Here is a 20,801-nt window from a genome sequence, read left to right as displayed (position 1 = left end):
ATGAACACACAGCCTCAAGCCACCTTTGTCACAGGACTCTGCAGCACCAGGCAGACACATGGCGGCCTTGCCTTCCATTACGCTCAGCAGGGATTCCTTTCTGTTCTTTCAGAAGGAGCTATATTTGGCTCTGCAGACGGACAGGTACATACAATTAGTTAGAGGGGAACTGCAGAAAGTGAATTGGCTGCCCAGGCTGGGGCTTGACGATACATGGGCTGCAGGGACCAAACCAGTTGAACAGACATCCCGCTCTGGCTACTCAGACTTGCCAACACTCTGCAGTTCTCAAGTCCCCCACTTGTGCCAGCACAGGGGTTTGTGGAGTTGGGCTATGAATGGAGACAACCAATCTCTCTTTAAACTGTGGGTTTTGGAAGGAATTGCAATGGTCTGAGGAGTAATGAGAACCTTATCTGATATTGATTCTGAAATCTCCATTTTGTTGGACCTTCAGCTTCCAGTACATGATTTGCACTGTAATCAGTATTGCGTTTATATTTAGGATTTTGTGCAGGAAGCACCACTGAGTAAGGTAGAACAGAGGGAGTCTTCTAGATATCGTATTTGAGCCAATGAGGAGGGCTAGTGGAAGAATAATTCATAAACAGAGATGAATTTTGTGTGATATCACCTGAAATATTGTAAGATTTTTTTTCTTCACATCATAAAAGGATCCCATAGTTGGTAGAAGTGTACTCCTAGACCTTAGGCTAAGCTGGCAGTGCCAGGGGGTGCTGCATTGTCAGGGCTACCTGTGGTCTGCAATAGAAACTCCTGTGTAAGGCCACAAGGGAGTTAAATCAGTGTCTTTGGTCCAAAGAAAGTTTATGTTTTTCCCCTGGTTCTAAAATGTATAAAAAGAGTAACAGATGACACTCAGATATGCCACTAACCTAATTTTCGTCTTTAATATCACCGCTGCTATAAAGACAGAGTTCATCCTTCTTGCTGAAAATTATCAGTAAAATCAAGTTTATTTGTCTATCGCTACCTTCCCTTTACTTTTCATCCAAAAGTTCTTTTTTTTACCATTTAAAAAGCTAAGGAATATTTCCAGAGCAGGCTGAAATCAGTCAGGATCTGTTTTGCTTTATGTGTTAACTTTTATGTCTCAGGTTTAGCTGGTGGTTTTCCTGACTGCACTCCTTGCTGCTGGGGGGTTATGGATGGGAAGTGACAGTCGCGTTTCATCTCATCGTTTCTAGATGCCTGCCCTCCTTCCACTGCCACCCCCTGCATGGATCTGTGATGGATTTTGTCTGCGTGCAGCTTTTTGCAATGTTTTAATACTTAAGTAATGGGAGTATTGTTTTTTTCTTTCATAAGCTTATATCCACTGTTCAGTAGTATGGAAGACTGCAAGACTCGATCTTTTTGTCACTGACTTCTCAGAATGCTTTACAGAGACAGACTAGGTGCCTTTTTACATGGTCAGGTTTCTGGGTTTGGTGTGCAGCCACTTCCTTACACTTTGTACTGGCTGACCAACTCACAGCTCAGGAGATCACATATTCTTTTAAGCTGTTTTCCCCACGTTACTATAGGATCTGTTGCTTGATCCATACATGCTGCTCCCTCTTTACGCAATGGATTATCCACTCCTCTGGCTGTTCCTTATTGTACCATCTGATGCTAAAAGAGCCACCTCCTCAACCCTTGAGATTTCGCTCCTTGCTGGTCTAATCCTTTCTTCTTGTGCAACTCCATCTACTTCACAGGGTTATCCACCAAACATAATTTTAGTCTCCTTCTGGTTAATCATCATCTAACCTGCCAAAGTGTGTTTCGCGGGTTTCCATGTTTTTTAAGGATGGTTTTTAGGCCAGAAAAACACAGTGTACCTTGGAGTCATCAAACTGGAAAAACAATCAGGACCTGCTCAGCCCATCTCGCCAGGGCCAATGAAGGATTGTGAGTGGATCACATGTCTACTGTTTTGTCTAGGGCAGTCCTAAACACACAGTCAACCTTCAGCTCCTTCCCTAAGGTGACTGCTCTTCTACACTATTTGGTCTCAGGAATTTCATCTTTATGTTACTGCTCTTGATTTTATCTGTACACCTTTTTGTTATTAGTTATCCTCTCTTCTTTCCTTTCCTTTCTTTTCCTTTCCTTTTTTTTTTTCTTTTCCTGGCATTTTCACCTTTTAATTATATGCAGCTTGTTTTCCTGTCTTTCCCTTCGTCTGCTAGCCATTGGCATGTAACTGGGCTATGCAGATGTAGCTCTTCATTTAGTCTCCTGGTAGCTCAGTCTTTCCACCACCCTGGTGGTTTATGTGGCTCTTCTCTGAACTCTCTCCAATCACTCTGATGAGGAGGTGCCCAGAAACAAATGTCACATTCCAGGTGATTTCACCTCCAAGCCCAGACAGAGAGACTGTTGCTGTATCTCGCTGTTATGTGATGTGATTACTTAGCTTTTAATGGTGCTGATTTGTCTTGACTTTTCTCTCTGTGTGTGTTAGGTCTAGACTGTGGCCATTGTCTGTGGCTCTTAAAAGAGACTTTTTAGCAGCCTCCAGGCTGCTTCCATTGATCTCAATTTATTAATTTTCCTTTCAGGCTCCTCCAGCCCCCTTGCTCCCCCTTTTTTCCTAAAGTGTAAGAATATAAGCCTCTCACGTTACATGTACTTCAGTTATTGCAGTTAACAGCTACACCTGCTTTCGGAGCCAGTCCTATGGGCTGGGACTTTGAGGCCACTTGCTCCAACGTGTAGCAAATACCGGCACTCACCTTTGGCCGCCGAAGTCCATCCAAGGCAGGGAAGGACGCTTCTTTGGAGATGTTAAGGGAAAGAAATCACATTGACCTGTAATGAGCCTTTGTGAGACTAGGTTTTAAAGTAACGTGAGCCTGCAGCAAAATGCTTGATCTGGTCTCTGGGTGACTTGAAGCACAAAGTTTCACTTTCTGGTGTTTATATATGTATATATATATATTTATGTATGTATATAAAGAACCAAGAAGAAACACCATATTGAGGTAACCTGGAATTTTTGAAGGTGTTTGTATTCCGGTTGAAGTTTTGCTCTAGCACTTACTGTCAGCAGAATTGACGTCAGATTAAAGTAAATAAATAATCTGAGCAGCTTCTAAAAATGCATGAAATGTAAAAGGCAAGACTTCGTTTCTCTCCACAGTGCTTACCATCAGGTAAATCTATTTTGTCCATCTGGCAGTTAGATATTTTGATCGCTGTTGTGCTTACCAACATTGTTTTTCTCATTCTCATGTTTTCATGCTGTTTGTTACTTAAATATTTACTCCTAGCATGCATATATGCAGACTTATAGAAGTTTATACCTTTCCATATGCCCGGAGTGGTTTGGGCTCTTGCTTAACTCTAATGTGGAAACCCCTGGGTAGCCGTGCTGCTGTGACCTTTGTGCTAACCGTAGTGTCACGACCTCCGTGCTAATTGCAGCTTGGTATTGAAAAGGCAGAATTTATGTCCTTGTTAGTGAAGCCTGGTCAGGATAAGATAAGGGAAAGATACATACCTCTCCACTGTCTGGTAACTTTGATAGTGCAAGATAGGAAAAATGTGCACAGCACAGTGGAAGGCACCATATGCTGTAAACAAGTAGCTATAAATATAGTTGCATTGAAATGCATACTGAGATTTCTCCATGCTATAGGTGAACATGGTTGTGCTGGTCCTCTTGAATTGGAAACATCGCTGCTTGGATTTTTTGGTAGATTGTATTCCTGATCAGTAAACTAACCCAAGTATGGGCAGTTCTGCCTCTCGAGTCCTTTCTTTATAATTAACTCTTATTAGAGACCAGAGTTGTGACAATGATAAACCAAAACAACATTATTGGATGGATTTGGTACTGCAGGTCCACCTCATGGCTACCTGGTAGCTTTGTCATTTGCATTTCAGTAAAATGGTTTGGAAAAGTTGCATCACCTCAGAATAATTTTGTTTTGTTCTTATAACTCTCTTGATTTTCATCTGCTCATTTCGTATCTCTTTTTTCTTTCTTTCTAACCTAGTTTATGGATTTAATCTATCATTGGCAATCTATCATGTCTACTATTACAATACCCAAAAGTTTTAGAAAGCCTATTTTAAACACAAGCAAAGCAGATAGTTGCCTAGAGTTGAGGAATGGTGGGACAAATAGACTGAGTGGTTGGTCCCCAAAGTCTTAGAGCAACAGTTGTGGCTTCTTGCCTGAACTGCTGCTGGCAAGAGGCTGTGCAAGTAGCCAGCTGTTTAAGTAGTGAGGAGGGAATGGGACACGTGGTGGGCCATAACTTCCCCTCATCGCTTTTCCCACCAGGCCAACAGCACTGCGCTACCTGACTGGGAGGGGGCACATGCAGACAGTGCTGCAGGGTTGCAGTCCAGGAGGGAGCGAGGCTGAGCAAGCACACAGCAAAGCCAGGGCTCCCCGTTACCTCTTAGTTGCTGATTCATCTATTTTGGAGGGGAGGTAATTTTGGGGAATGTACTGAGAACATTGCCCACTTGGCTGGGAAACTTTACGCTTCCTTTGGAAATAAAATCCAGGCAGGAAGTGCTTTGTTCTTTCCCTGTGATTTCCAGGAAACGGTTGAGTTGTGGAATCTCTTTTTTAAGTGTTACCTGAATCCTCACATTCCTTTTTGTTTCTCCTTCCTTATAATAGTTTCTACATAAAGATCTCAAAGCATATTCTCAACACTCATGAATTAAACTTTATAAGTTGCTTGTGAAGTTGATCTGTTATTAACTTGACTGGCCTTACAGAGAAGCTGAAGCACAGAGCACTGAAATATCTTTCTCAAGGCCAGGCATAGATTCCCCAGAAGAGGTGTTAAGTAGGACCCAGATTTCCTGATTCATAGAGCTGTTCTTTAAAATAAATAAAATTCCCTTTTGAATTCTGAAGATGTTCTTTGATGGTGGTGACGGCAGTGTAGCAAGCCTTGTTTCATATTTGTAAAACTTTTTATTTTCCTTTTTGATCTCACATCCTTTAAACCTTATTATTATTATTTTTATTGATGCCAGCTCTAATCTATTTCTATTTTTATTTTGGCAGCCCTGAGTTTTCCATCACATTGGTGGAACTGTCATTTCCTAAACTTCTTCATAGTATTAAAATTGATGAGATTGACTTGAAGCTGCTTTTACTTTTTTTTTTCTTTTTTTTCTTGCTCTTTTAATAAAGGCAAATCAAACTGAGATGTTCCACATTTACACCTGTTCTTTCTTTCACTTGGTATATTCTGATTGATGGCTCTGTTTCTTACTACTCCTTTTCTATTATCATGCGTATCCATTTGTAGTAAAATACCCAGCTATCTTCACTGTTGTATTTTCATACTCCAGTCAAAAAGCTCACTGCCTCTCAGTAACCAATTGCAAACCCTTTTCTTTTCCATCCTTTTCAGGAGCTTTGTGTGGCAGCTCAGTCCTGCTGCAGACCAAAACCTTTGCCTCTTTTTTCCTTACTCATGCCATGAAGTCATATCTGTCTGTGATATCACAGTGGGCTGCTGTGGGAAATCTTGTGATATCTGAAGCAGAGGATTATAACTAGGTTAACAAAGCCATGGCAGGACTGGAATGATAAAGGTGTTTATCATACCATAAAGCATCTTAGTAATTAGAAATTTAAGCACAGACGTTTCCTGTTTTTTTGAGGGAGAGCTGGAATTTTATCTGCTTTTCTCTCTTTTGCTTCATCAAGGAAGTTCACATTTATAAAGCAAGAAGAATTGAAGCTGCACTTTGTTTTTCACACAGTAAGAGGGAAGGGAAAAATGTGCAGGCAGGCTAGGTCTATAACATTGATTTGTAACCAACAAAGGAAATGTCTACTTATGAGACACAAATCAATGTAACCAGACTGTGAAAGTGCAAACAGAGATGTGAGAAAATTATTTGATCGTTAGTCTTCCTTCGGAAAAGACAGAGGGACGGATTCTGCTCTCATTTATGAGGATGTAACTTCCATGAAATTGGAGGAATCTCACCAGTATAATTATGAACAAAATTTCGTTCAGTGTCTCTCTGATGGCTAGAGGTGTAAGGCATTAGTCGAGGAGAAGGGGGCTAGGTGGCAAAGGGAGGCAGAGGAAGGATGCTGTAGCAAAGAGGATATGAACCAGGTTCTGTTATTAATGAATTGTAGGTACAGAAAATATATTGATGTTCTTTCCCATGCAGAGGTGACCCATGTGAACTGTGCACCTGCTTAATTCAGCTGAAATCATAAAACAGTTTGCATTAACTTGAGACTTTCTTGCCACAGGCTGAGATGTTTCCGTAGAAATGAACTGCTCTCCTGAGAATAATCTAGTCCTGCAGGTTCTAGCCTACAGGGTCTGTTATCTAGGAAAAACACATATTAACAACAAAAGCCACCATATTTTGAAGATAATCAGAGAATATGGTGTTCTTAGTCTGTTTGGCCTGTTGGCACTAGTAGATGCTGATTTGGAAGCAAACCCCTTTATTCTGTACTAGGATAGTCTTTACAAGGACTGTCCGCTTCTCAGGTATATGGGAGCTCCTCTCCCCTGGAGCTGTTTGCACCCGCAAATTTCCTGTAGATGGATGGAGTTAGTTGAGCCAATGTAAAATCTCTGGTATAAACAGTTTCTGAAGCTGTGGTTTGGTGGTACAGTGGATCCAGGTCATAATAACCCGATCAAAACCACTGTAGCCATATAACACGAAGTGTTGATCTAGGATAAATTCACATACCAGTTCAAATGTTTTCAGAACAAATGGATTAACTTCATATGGCAGGCTTTGTGCCAGATCAGATATCACCGGTCTGCGCCACTCTGACTTCAGGCTAGATTATATATCGTCTGTTCTCTCGCAGCACCATAAACTCTTGCTAATTTGATAGTAATGTGATCATGTGCCCATGCCCAAAGTGGGCCAGATCTATATTGCAGGGTGATCCAGTGTTAAGGGTTGTGAACTAATAGCCTGAGTCTGTTCATTAGTGGGGAAACTCTTCTCAACTTCAGCACCAAAACCCCACCAAGGCAGAGGCAAACTCCCTTCCTTTAGTTAAGCACCAGGCTTCATTTTAGGTTTCAGTCACCCTTCTCCTTCAGCGGTTCCCTGTGCTTGCAGTGATAGTGGGCTTTCCCAATACATCTCCATTCGGCTCCATCAGAGAAGCAGGCCAACTCATACATACTTACCCAATTTAAAGGCCTGGAAACCCATTCAGAGGTAGATACTTTTATTCTGGTGAAACTATTCTAATTCCTGTGGATATTGTTTTATTTATGTCACAATATGAGATTAAATCAGGCCATGGCTTCCCAACAGACAAAAAAAGTGAGTCTAAACAAATGATGTTTTTAAAAGCTTTCGGGATAGGAATAATTTTGAATCTAAAACACATTAAAGGGATATTAAATAACAACAAAAAGATTACATTCATTACAAGTTAAACTCCCCTTTATAGAAGGAGATGCCACAAGTTCTGTCTAACTTTGTAAATCAAAAAAAAAAAAAAAAGTGCTCTTTTTAATTTTTTTCTAGCTTCTAACCTGTACTTGGGCTTTGAGATGGAGGCAAAATTCTCCATATCATTTGCCCCCAACTCTCACATACAGTGAATATTTACCCTTGGGTGCTCTTTGTGTTGTGATATTTTAAAGTAAACGTCTTTCTGTCAGGGATTGCTCTTATATAATACATGTTGTCATCTGGAGTGAGGCACAGTTGTGCATATTTAGCTGGTTTACTTTGTAATGCGTCATTACAAGTGACCAAAAACATGGTACAGGAAGTTGTTTGTGTGCTTTTTTTCATTGCTTATGCAACTCCCAAGCAGAAAATGTTCTTGAGAGCAGATGGCACAGAACAGTCAATTGCAAGCTCCATTTTCCAGATGCATAGATGTTTGGTGTCTACTTGAAGCCAGTTAGGATGCCTTTATAAACTTGAGACCAAGTTTTGTTTAACCCTTTACTGTGTCAATGGTGAACGTTTTCAATGGGAGTTACAGTCCCATTGGTGTAGCAAGGTGTGTTGTGTTCCCAGATGCTTAGCTGGAATCTGGGACATAGCACTGTGATCAGCAATTAAATTATTAATCCTGTTTTTCTAGAAGGAGTGTTGCAAGTTCAGCAACTCATGCATGATCTGTGGTTTCTGTTCATTTCTCTCTTTCTTTCAACTTTCTAAATAGTACTCTGTAACACAGTGGCCAATATCTGAATTTCTTACTGCTTGACAAGGGGATTACTAGATAGTGAAGGCAAATTAATTTGACTTCCTGCAGAAAAGGTAAGAACTTCTTACCCTAGGGCAGTAACACAGTCAGCTCATCATGACTGCATGATACTGATAAACTACAGTTTACAACTCAGCAGGTTTCTTGTTTGATTTGTTTTTTTCACTTGCTTGGGTCTTTGGACTTTTCGCAGTAGGCTTGTGGCTGCTCAACCACTGGTTTTTATTTGATAACAAATAAAAGTACCAGTATGTTTTTTTCCCAGTTGTACTCACAAACGTCTGTCTGAGATCATATGAATATTACAGACTAACTTACTCAGAGGGCATCCATGAAAGCCAGTGTGCAGCCATTGACCAGTCCAATCAGTTCATGAGTTCAAAAACTGTTTAGCTTTAGTTCAGTTCAGATTTTACTGTCCAGTGGTTGGTGGATTCAGGACTCTAATAAGACTCTTGATCCCACAATACCACTTTGTCAATGATTGTCCACAGATCCCAAAACAGGGAAATAATGGTTCCTCCAAAGATATTGCCTGGTTATATGGTACATTTTGGTCAGAAGTAGACATAGAACTGGAGTCTTGACATCTGATCCATTCAGCCTTCCTATTTTAAAATACTTCCAACAAACTTTTAAGAAAGATTTTACAAGCTGTAAAAGATAATAACCTTAGAAATAAAAGCTGAAGGGAAACATTTTTTCATTATGTCATCCATTAAGCTTTTAACTATTTATTATCAAATTCCCTGAATGTGAAGAGATGAACCTAAACTGAACTCTCAAAGCTGAAAAATCCAGAAGTCAAACTGGCTTTCCAAATCCCTGGCTCTGATCCATCTCTTAAAGCAAGAAAATGTAGGAGATTGGAATGGCTGAACTCTGGCTCTTGCGTTGGTCATACCATATAACCCAAACTGAGGTGCCAAGATATGCTGGTTGATGGTAAGAGAGGTCAGAAGCAACAGGTTTCTTTGGAAAACCTTGTGAAACAGTCTGGAACCATTCCATCTGCATTTTTCTCTTCCTTTTAAGAGTCTTAAGTTTGTTATTAACCATAATCAGGATACTACAATTGATGGGCCAGACAGCACATTTCTCTACAGCAAAATTTTGTCCCGTTTGGCAAGAGGACACAGTCCAATGTCTCACAGAACAGCAGCAATATTACCGGGGAGAATTTCCTCTTTGACCTCCTACTGAAAAGTTCAGATTTTTTGTGAGGCCAGTATAATCTTTAGAAACTCCTCCTTTCTGTTTACTACTTGTGGGTTGCAATACAAATAAAAAGAAGTTTCATTGGAAGACCTCAGTGATGATTTGCAACATTATCTATTAACCTTACATTAATGAGGAAGTTGCATATTTTCCTTTACTATATCAAGGGGAGAACTAAGGGAATTAAAACATAAAGGTTTGTCAGAACTAGGGAAAGTAACAGCTTTATCAAAATGTGAGCCTTCTCTAAGAGACAGATGGAGAGTTCACATCTAGCAAGAGTTAACCTTTCAGGTCAAGATCCAGCCAAGGTCTTTGCCATTTAATGCTCTCTCAAAACCAAACACTGCTGTTGCATTTTCTTTTCCCTACCTCTCGCTGCTTGGGCTGTGAAGCAAATTGCTCGTACTGGACCAGCTTTTCAAGGCAATAAGTGAAAAACCGGCATTTTAAAATAATACTTGCCAGGTCCGGCAGCTTAGAACTGTCATATTGCATGTTAAAAGCTCTCTCCTTCCCAGAAGTGAGGTGTAAAAAGTAATATGAATATGTGTGTGTGCGCACGCGCATGTGTCTGGGTCTGGGACACAGACAGATTCCCTACCTGGAAATGGCTTGCTATTATTAGACATTCAGTTACCAGGGGTTATGTAAGACAATTGAAGCTCTGTTTTTTAACAGAGACATGATTCATGCTACTTGTAGTAACAGTAACCACCTCCAAACGAGACAGAAAGCAGACACAGACAAAAGGCTGAAGAAATCAATGCTGGCTGAATACAGCCATTCTCTTGATACCTTCTACATCTCCAGCAGCCGTGGGGTTATCAGCAGCAGAGGTTAATGGTAATTCTGAAGTATTCTGGAGTTACCAAGCTGATGCACCCATATCCGTGGCCTTTGCAGGGAGCGGCTGAGGCTGTAGGAGCTGGGACAGGGGACCGCGCTGGGCATGCTTTGCCGTGTTCCCGGTGGCATCTCTGGTGTTCTGCACGAGGCTGAGGGAGCTGCGAGCAGAACTAACACTCCTACTCTATTTTCTCAGTTACTCCTGCTGGGGAAGGCTGGAACCAAAACAACTTTTGGCTCCTCTGCAGTTAACACTTCTACAGTCATTTTTATAGTAATGTGGAGGGAGAGTCGAGACCTGGAGTAGCTTTGAACTTCTGCCAGCGCTCTTCATTAGAGCAAATTGTGAAATCTGATTGAACTAGAATAGCTCTGAGCTCCCCTACAGCTAAGATTCCTGCTCCATCTCCTATGGTACTTCTTGCTGGTCGTGGCAGAGATCAAAATATCTGCAAGCTCCTTCATGATTTTGTTCATATGAGTCATTTTCGTATGACAATTTCTGTTGGGAGATAGCAGGAGTAAGGTAGCTGTCAGATTGCCTATAGTTAAAGATCCAATCTCTTCTTTACAGAACTTCTTTCCTTATGGGGAAAAAAACAGGGTTACGTTCAGAACACCAAAGCAAACACCAGAGATTTGCTTGTCTACAGCGTTTGACCTTCCAGGGATAAAAGGTGGGGAAGTTGTTATTAGGTCTCCACAAGTCACTGCCATTCCATACCACGACTCCTCTTGGAAGACTGGATATCCTGCAAAATTTCATTTCAGCAACATCTAAATCAGTCTGTGTAGTAACTTCTGCTGTCAAGGAAGAAGATGCTGAAAATTTGGAAATGGTCTTTTTAGCACTCAGGAGACAGCCCTCCTACGTTAGCATAACTTATCTAGCGACAGAGCCAACTGCCTTCAGTTTCATTCAAGAAAGTTTTGAAATGACCAGAGAAATAGCCTCAGAGAGGCTCAGCGGAGAGCTGAATTTCAATAAATCCCAAGAGTTTATAATTTGTTAATACTGGAATAAGAATAACAATAATTATAGCTGTTATTTTCCTTACCACATGATGCTCTATATACTGTACAGAGTAGAAATCACTTCAGCTACTATTAATTTTAGTAATCATTCTCCATCAGCCACACTGCATGAAGTTTAAGGAGAAAAGTGAAAAATAACTCAGAGTGCTTTAGAAATGGTATTTAGTCATATCCTGACTCTGACCTTTTCTAGCACAGGGTATTTAAAACCCAGTTCTGAGTAACATAGTTGTCACTGACATCTTTACATTTCAGATATACATAAGAAAAATCCTGTTCTGATGCAGATGATACATAACTTTAAAATAATAATAATTACTCTTATCATCACAAATATACCTCACATCTCAGGACACGCTGCTGTCAGTGACTTGACATTTCAAATGATGAGCTTCACAAATGTGCGTAGCCATCAGATTTGATTGAACAATGTTTTAGAATAATTCACATGTTCATCTAGAACTTTTTTTTCATTGTGTTTTGGCACTGAAGCATGAAACAGGAAATCTACAGTGGGCTTCTCTTTGCTTGTGAGGAAGCAAACGCTTTGATCAGTTCTATGTACTCCAAGGCTGCAGTCAGTTATTCCTCAATGGATAATGAAACCAAAGCCCAGAGTGACTCTGTTTCTCTTGTGGATCGTGTGTGATATTTTATATATAGTTTTTGACATAAATCAAACAAGCTTTCATTTGTACAGTTTGAGGCCAGAGGCAGCAAGCACACAGGAAGAACAGTATGCATATTTAGGAAAACACGTTTGTGGTTCTTTTTACCTAGTCTTTTCATTGTGTTGGTTACTGACTCTTTAATGATTGACTTGCAAGGGAAATCTTCAGAGACAGGAGACAGTCATCCAAAACAACAACAACGAAATTCTAAATCATTTGAGTATTTTTCCTGACTGTCAGTAACATCGTTGTTTAGCTCAGCATTTGGGCAGCGGTGCTATGAATCTTAAAACCTAAGGAAAAAGCTCCTTGTCTCAGACCTTGCCCCTCAGAATGTACACAGACATGATCTTTAATATAAATCTTCCTCTAGTAGAGGCATCAGTGGATTAGGTAGCAAGTTTCTTCTGCTCCTTCTAAAACAAGTTTCATAATAGAGAATTCCCCTAAGATGATGTTTTTGTGTTGTTTTTTTGTGGGGTGGAGGAAGCAGGGAAGGATACTTTATTTTTCTGTTTATCGGTTTGACAACTTGGCTCTTGCTGCTTGAGAAAGCCAGATGTATGAATAAAAGTTTCATTTACTAGTCTATCTTGGTTCTATTTTTGTGTGTGTGTTTGTGCTTGTTTGTGTTTTGTTTTTTGTTTTTGTTTTTGTCTTTTGTGACAAATGGATCAAATTGTTTTGTTCTGGGACAAATAGATCAAATCCATCAAAATTTGTATCTGTTGGTATTCCTTTGGCTTATGTGGAATTATACCATAAATGAAGGTAAATAGTGTCTCATAGTGTCTTCTAAATAACAAACCTTGAAGAAGCAGAATCTGATTTCTAAGATTTTTATCAGTTACCGTTTTGTATCACCTACCATAATTATGTCACTGCAGTTCAGATTTGTGATTGATGAGAAGTACAAACGTGATGGCCAGACATTGGATACATCCAATGCTGTAGCATTGTGACTATGAGGGAGGGGGATTATGGTAGAACCAGTGCAGGTAGTATGAATAGTGTAACTCAACTGCGATACGTGTTGTGATGATACAGTCCCTGCAACTTGGTAAAAGTACATTATCAATTTGCAATCCTGCTTGCTGAAACACAGAGATATGTATTTCTTGCAGACATTCAGTTCGCCAACATCTACTGGAGTAAGGGTTTCAGGGTTTATGCTAAAGTATTTGCAAGGACAGCAGTCAATCAAAGCACAGCGATGTGTAATGGAGGAGGAAAAAACTCAGCTCATTCTCTTCATATGCTTTCATTGTTTTTGTTCTTCCTGAAAAATAATGTCCTTTCAGATTTCGTTTGACATCTCCATGATGTTGAACAGATTCGGAGAAATCACCAATATTTTGACAGGGTTCCTTGGCAATGAAATGTTCATGAAGCTCATCTGTCATGAGCTAATCTGGCTCATCTAGCCAAAGCAGTAGCTTAGGCAGATATATCGCTGTAACAATTTAATTTCTACACATTTTCTTCGTCTCTGGTGATTGCAGTGATGGCAACTCATATTTCAGTGGCAGAAACATTGGTGATAACTGCAGCACAGCTACACCTTTGGTTTTTTGTGAGAACTTTGCTTAGGAGAGCGAGTAAGGGTCATGTTGTCCAAGTGCCTTTTTCTTGGTAATAAGGCAATATTCTGATTGTGCTGGCCCTCTTCAGTGTTCATGGCTTCAAAACCTCTCACCTGGTTCCCCTCCCATCAACCTTTTGAGTTTCATACTATAGTCCTGATTCATTGTAACTTACTGCATCAGCACATGAATGCATGGGGCTTCTTATATCCTCAAACTGCTTCTATTAATAGTAGGTATCTGTAGAAAATGAGCATTTAAAACACAACAACACTAGCAGTATACAAGCATGACCCAGAAATCAGTCTCTTCCCTGGAAGGTTCGTGTAGGTACAGTTCCACTGAGCGTAGATTTGCCCCGTATTTGAAAACAGCACCAATAAATTCATGACCTTATGTATTTCCCTCAGTCATGCCCTACTTTAGTGCATTGCTTTGAAAAGTACGTGGTTTCATTGAGAAATGACTGTGATGGTTCCATTGTAGGAATGCAGAGAATTCTGTGTTAGGAACAACAATGTTTTGCCAGAATAATTTAAAAATAGTAATTGTGTATATAACTGTGCAGAAATATATCGTTGCCATGTAAGTGTATATCTATCTATATGTACAGTACCGTTTTTCTCTACCACTTGTGAAAGACAACTCATAGGCTGACACACTGTCATGGTTCAGTCTGGCACTGTAGATTTTTGCGTTCATTTGAATGTCTGGCTGAATGTTACATCAGGCCTTTCAATGATCTGCTTCTGCTCTGATTAAGCCTACCGTCTACTGATATTTAGTTGCCTCTTTCAGGTTCCAGCTATCTTCACCATTTCAAATCAAGAGTGCAAACTCCCAACAGATGTCTAACATCATTTTACTAAGTAGCACCTCATAGCTTTCTTAAGTCGTTTTTTTCCTTTCAGAGCCATGTTTTTTTGTTTGTTTGTTTGTTTGTTTGTTTGTTTTTTTGCCATGGGGGTCTGGAGGACCTCTCCATAAATATCCAAGCAGAAACGCTGTGTAAATGTGCCTGCTCTAAGCTTGAATTTCCAACATCTCCTCTGTATCTCCAGCTTCCTCATGTGCCTGCCAGAGCTCTGCCATCTCCCCTGATTTTTCTCAGGACCAAACCCAAAGAGTCGCTGGGCTGGACTTCCTCCTCTCTTGGTCCTTTACAATGAGGGGGAAGGTGCACCCCTTGACTTTATTGTCTACCCACAGCAAGGTTTAGCCAAGAGACTGACCTACACTCTGCTTAGGTGCTATCTAACCTACTTCTCTGCAAAGTAGGTTGGGCTTATGCTCTGGTTGGGCTTATGTACCCGACATACTAAGCACAATGAGATCTTCATTAGTGGAAAATAAGCAGCACCTCAATATATATGTCAAATGAGAGAGAACATTTCCAAAAGTTCATGGTTGAGGCCTTGTACCACTGCCTAGGGCAGGAGGGGTGTTCAGCATGGGGAGCAGAGGGGAAGGTTGGCAGAAGAGTTGTCCTTTTGGACCTTAGCTCTTAAATGTAGTTAGCTGTTCCATTAAGAATACCACTTGCAAAATAGAAAGAAATATCAGAAGAAGCATCAGATGAAAGTGATCCCTAGAAAATGCCCATTCCAAGTGCCAAATTCAAAGTGAAGAAAAGAACTGCCTGTTAAGAGAAGTGAAATTTTATACTCTCAGATAAAAGGGAGTGAGAGACAGGAAAAAGAAGCAGATACAGACAAGTCATAGAGGGTGTGTGAGACAAACACTGTGAACATGATGTAGACATTACTACAAACTGCATTGCTATTCCAGATTTCAGTAAGAACCCCTGGGACTTCAGGGAGAGGTTTTTTTCTCTAGTACTTTTGCAAAGATGTCCTTATGGGAAATTGGCCTTTACTAGGCTAGAGCAGTCCAGCCTCTTTAAACAGGCTTTCTGCAAATGTCTAATCCATTAACAAATTAATTTCTGAATTTCAGGCCCACTTACAGATAGTGGACATACGGTTTTCCCAGTAGAGTACAGAAATGAGCAGTTTCTTCTCACAGATGAAGGCCTGACTGTTGAGAAAAATTAATGCTGTGGCCTTCTGATAGTGTGCCCTGTGCTGGTAAATTCTTCTGTTTTCTATGGCACGAGTTCTGGTCTCTGTTGGAAAGGTGTCGTGTATATAATAGTGCGTCTTGATCTCTGCTTAAGACATTGCGGTCGTATACCTACCTCTGCAGGTAGCCGACGTCCTAACCTTGTTCACTTAACATAAATGCCACAGCCTGCCCTAGTCAGAGGATGTGCTTTCGTTTGAAAAGGAAACAGTAAAGTGCATCTGGAATCACCCACTTCATGCAAGAAGTTGGCTCCCGAGTCACGTTTGTTGATGGCTAATACCACTGCTCTCATCTTTCCCTTCTCACTGCTGCTTTAAAAATTTCACCCAAAATGCTACTCCTGCAGAGAAAAAGTGAGCAAAAAAGAATTGCATTTAACCTAGACAGCTCAGTCTGAAAATATATCTGTGATTGTGAAAGCGTCATTTAAAACTGACCCCACCTTACTCAAGAGACCTGTACAATATGTGGATTAAGATCAGACGTGCTTACTTCTGTGGCACTAGCGAGTTCTTATTTTCCATTGCCTCATGATAGATTGTGCTGTGCCAGCGCAGCAAATAATAATCAGAAATAAGCTCACAAGAAGCTCATCTTTTAATTTTTTCATTACTAGGGATCACACAGAAGGCAGAAAGGAGCAGACTTCTGAAGATATGAGGGGAAAAAAGCATTGCAGGGATAAAATAAATAGCAATTAACTAAAAAAAAATTGAGCCCCCTTGATCAGGAGTCACTAAAAGAAAGTAACAGAAAACTGTGGTACCAGGTTTCAAGCTCATGCACAAAGAGAAAGAGCTATTCTGCTGGTTGTGTCTTGCAGGTCGAACGTGTGGGTGCCCCTAACAAAGAGGGAATACTGAAAGGGTCCGGTGATGTCTCTGAGCAGAAAGAAGTGTAATTAGGGGCAGAGACAGAAATGTCCCACAGGGAACAAACTTAGAAAAAGCAAATTTCAGGACTGAGCACCAACAGGAAATGGATGTTTATAGTATTTAAGCCCTCTATAAAGGAAATATTGTGGCGGTGTGTTGCGTAAAGATCAGAGTCAGGCCAATGCTTGCTTATGTGTGTTTTAAGTAATAGGATATGACAGACCACATCAGATCAATGGTGCTGATTAATGAACGGCTCCGGAAAGGTGGCAAATGAGATGAAAGGGTCAAGACACAAATTTCAGGAGGGAGGAGGAGGAGGGCCAGTGCCTCAGAATATGGAGTTATGGTTTGGGAGCCCATTAATCATCAGCATTATTATGTAAAGTACCACATTTTCTGCTGACTTTATGCCCACTGTGTCTCCACTGAAGCCACTATAGAAATTGACCTGAAGTGTACATCCTAAATCAAAATCTGTAGTACATCACTGCTATCATAAAACGGACCTTCCTTAATAAAAGCAGTAATACAATTAATGTTTCTTACACCCTCTAAATTACCAGATAAAGCTTGAGAAGAGCAAGGTGGAATAAATGTGAGGTTATATAAAATGCCCGAGTTAGTATCGTTAGTGGAAATATTTAAGTAATAGCAGTCTGCATTTCTGGAATCCATTCATCCAGAAAGCTTATCCTCCAAGATCTTAATTAAGAACACAGTACCTCGTGGAGCAGGGATGTGAATGTTTTCCTTTTCTGAATAGAGGAGCCCAGGTAGATAGGGGAAAAGTGACTTAACCCAGTGCCACACATCCCATTCCTCTGCTGTCCTGCATGTCTCTCTTTTTGCCCAATCTTCTCGTGATCAAAAATCATTTTCCTCTATTTTTCCTCTAGCTAGATAAAAACTTCTAGGAATTTTGGGGGTGTTTCCTTCTCTGTGGTGCTCTGCGTGTCTTCTGAAGTTCCATCAGCTTTGTTGATGTTTTGTACTTATAACATACCTGCCAACTGTTGATGATCTCAGTGCTTTACGTGCATCACACTGGAGGAAAAGAGATGTATCTTCCAAAGCCCTAGCAAAAAAGATGGAGAAAAATGGAAATATTCTAAGCGCAGATTTCCACGGGGGTTTTAGTGCACAGATTTTGTAGAAGACTTTGAACAGCCCATCTCTAACAACTTGTTTCCCTGACCTTTGATGTGAAGCCAGATTGAGTGCTAGGCAGCGCTATGACAGAGAGCCACTTGGATTGGAATCCCAGAGATTGGAAGAGCAATAAATGACACACACAAAGAGAGAGGTGACAAAATATGCAGGATTAGTACATTCAGTTCTTAGACTTCTCTTGTGTGAAATTAGGAGTGAAGTGAGCAGGAGTTTTGCCGAAGTAAAGACTAAAGACCCAATCCTGTGATTTTCTGCTTCTGGTACAAGTTAAAAATGCATGTCGACTGAAGTACTGGGCACTCTTCAAGGCATGCAGGATGTATGCCTGAAAAAGATGAGGAACAGCCAGACAAAAGGCAGATGTGTTCAAAGTGGACACAAGAAGGGAGGTCAGCATTAACAGAATAGGTGGGGTGTGCACAGAAGTGGAAAGGACAGTTTGAAAGTAAGCCATACTGAGTGTTAGCAAGGACTTCAATCTGCGGAATCGCTGGGCATTATTGCGCTTCTGAAATTCAACCCTTCGTACTGGTCAAAGGTGTCACTGTTCTGTGGAGTTCTTTTGAGCTAACCTGATGCTGGCATATGGTTCCACTCCAAACTCCGGTGAAAGTCAGAGGTTCAGGCTGAGTTGAGGATTTTTTTTTTTCTGTTTAAATTTTCACAATCTGCAATTCAAAGCAGACCTCAAGAAGGGAGAGCCCACAAAAACTGGAATCAAAGAAGATGGTTTTTGAGCCCTGTGAAGTGTAGTTGATGGGTTTTGTGTAGCCTGTTGAAATGAGTATGTAGCATATATCCCAGTCTCCAGTAAGCGTCATCATTACAAAATGTGTAAATTGAACATAAAACTGAATGTATATTTTGTGAAGTACATTATTCCAATGTCATCTAAAATCCTTCATTGTGTCTGCTGGCACTCATTCCAGTGTTCCTGCTGCACTAACAGTGGGGTTTTCTTTATTGTGTTGCATTTACAGACATAAATTCCAACTTGCACAGTGACATTAACTACCTGTGAAATAACAATTACATCTCTTATCATTTTTTTTTCACCTCCTTGATTTCTTTGATAAAGCAAATATTTGCTTTTCTTGTCTGATCAGAGCAGACAAAATTATTTATTCATGGAAACAGCACCATTGGCTTCACTGTGGGTAGGACTGAATATGCTGATGTCCCAGGAGTTCTTTGCATAAGTGAAGTAAGCAGGGTTTAATTCTGTCTCTGGATGTTAACTTCAGACACATTTCCAACATCCACAACGAGCCACCCAAAGATCATAAGAAGTTAGCAAAGGAGGAGTTCTGTTAGTCTAGCGAAGGATTCAAGTCCCCCAAAAATGTAAATACTCCCAAAAACTTAGGTATGGGTGGTGAAATCACCCTCTAATAAACACTGCAGCTGAGGTTTCTCTTTAGATCCATTTCTGTGTTAGTCCATTGAGTCCAGCTCCCTCTTGAGCTTGGGACATTTCAGACATAAAGCTGCTGCTGAGCTGACTTTTTCCTGAAGGGCTGACAATAGGCTGTTTCACTGGCCTCACTGCAGTCGACCTGGTGGCCGATGGGAGATAAGTGGGGTTTCTGCTTTGATGTGAGCCGTCATTTTTGTGATGCAAAGACAGCAGAAGAAGCGAAGGAGTTTTTTTCCTTCCTTTTCCTGCCTTTTAGTTCTAAGGAAGTGTTTGTTGCTGCTCTGAACAGGACTAGCCTTGTTGTTCTGATGAGATGCATTTTGGTGCCAAGTTTGTGCTAGCTCTCCATCACTTCTCCGTGCTCATGCCGTCAGAGTGAGCAACTTCTCAGAATGAATCCTACTGATAGCCTTTTGCTGGCTCGTCCTCTCTGTCCCAAGTTCACCAGAATAGGTTGCATGGGTAGCCTGTGGTAGCTGGGGACCGATTCTGTTGTCATTTACAGATGGGGCGGGAGAGGTTGAACCAGGCTCCGGCCAGCTGTACTGACAGTGGAGAATGCCAGTTAGCATTGCAGCAAGTTTTCTTGCTCTCGGTAAATAATTATTTCCCCCCTGACCTTTCCTTTTGGTTCTTTCTGGTACAGACACAGCCTCTCTCTGTTCCCTGCCCCAATGAACGTCTGCACTAGGTCCAAGGCTTGGAGTAATTTACCTGAAGAGTGATACCATTTGGAAACCACTGTAAGTATATTTTATCTCTTACAAAAGAGTGCTTGTTTCAGCAAAAAAAAAAAAAAAAGGACATTTAAAAAACAAAAACAAACTGCAGCACCTGTGAGCATTACTGATGAGTGTAAGCTAAGTTTTGCTTTTGAAATTTACAAGGAAATATGTGGGCAAAAAAATATGTCAATAAAAAGCTGTTAAATATTTAAGTCGTAGCCTCACAGCATAGTTCAGCAATGGCTGGTTTGATGTGCTTGTGTCTTTTCGTTTGGCAGGTTCTCCCTGCTCCCTGCTCTAGTTCGTGCTGTTGTAGTCGATTCATCCATGTTTGTCTTCAGAGTGTTTATCTTCTTTTTTATTCTTATTACTTTTTAATGAGACACCTTTCCTCTCGCTGGTGTTTCATGCAATGCAGATTGAATTTACTGCAAGTCCTTAAAGGTTTAATCTGTTCTTTCCAGGCCTCAAGTCATCTCTAATTTGGACAGGAGTTACTTTAGGCCATTACAATTTGGTAAATTTGGCTGGATTACATAGGTAAAGTTGCCTGAGATTCGAAGAGAATTTTGACTTTGCATCGTGGTTTCATTATGCTCTGAAACGATCAATTGTGTGTTATTTGCACCGCTTTTTTTTCCCCCTGTAGATCTCATAGTTTTGATTTGTTATGATCAATTCTCAGTGCTTGCCAGTATTGTGGCAGTGTTGCTGTAGCCAAGATGCTCTGAGGTTGTAACCAAGGCAAGTTTCGTAGGCAGGGAGTAACTTTTATGAGGTTTGTGGTTTAGATGGAAAAAATGGACAAATTTGGGGGCATATCAGCCCCACTTCAGGTCTAAAATAGACCCAGCAAATTTCAATCTATGTTGAACTAAATCTCTGAGTTTAACTTGATTATGTTAATCAGTCTCCTGTAAGGGATTTTTGAGTTTATTTTACTTTTCTGCGTTGATTAAAT

General features: G+C 40.6%; 1 protein-coding gene across 1 annotated transcript in view; it reads left to right on the top strand.

The window, feature by feature from the left end:
- Positions 1–19,859, top strand: part of LOC310892228 (uncharacterized protein) — a 421,439-nt gene extending 401,580 nt beyond the window's left edge. Inside the window, exon 5 of the mRNA XM_083819691.1 lies at positions 19,762–19,859. Coding sequence (XP_083675817.1) covers positions 19,762–19,793 — 32 coding nt within the window. The 3' untranslated portion in view covers positions 19,794–19,859. The remainder of the gene's footprint in view (positions 1–19,761) is intronic.
- Positions 19,860–20,801: the final 942 nt, after the last annotated feature.

The sequence above is a fragment of the Anser anser genome (assembly GCF_964211835.1).
Source record: "Anser anser genome assembly, chromosome: 1".
NCBI lineage: Eukaryota > Metazoa > Chordata > Aves > Anseriformes > Anatidae > Anser > Anser anser.
This window is presented reverse-complemented; position numbering and strand designations above follow the sequence as displayed.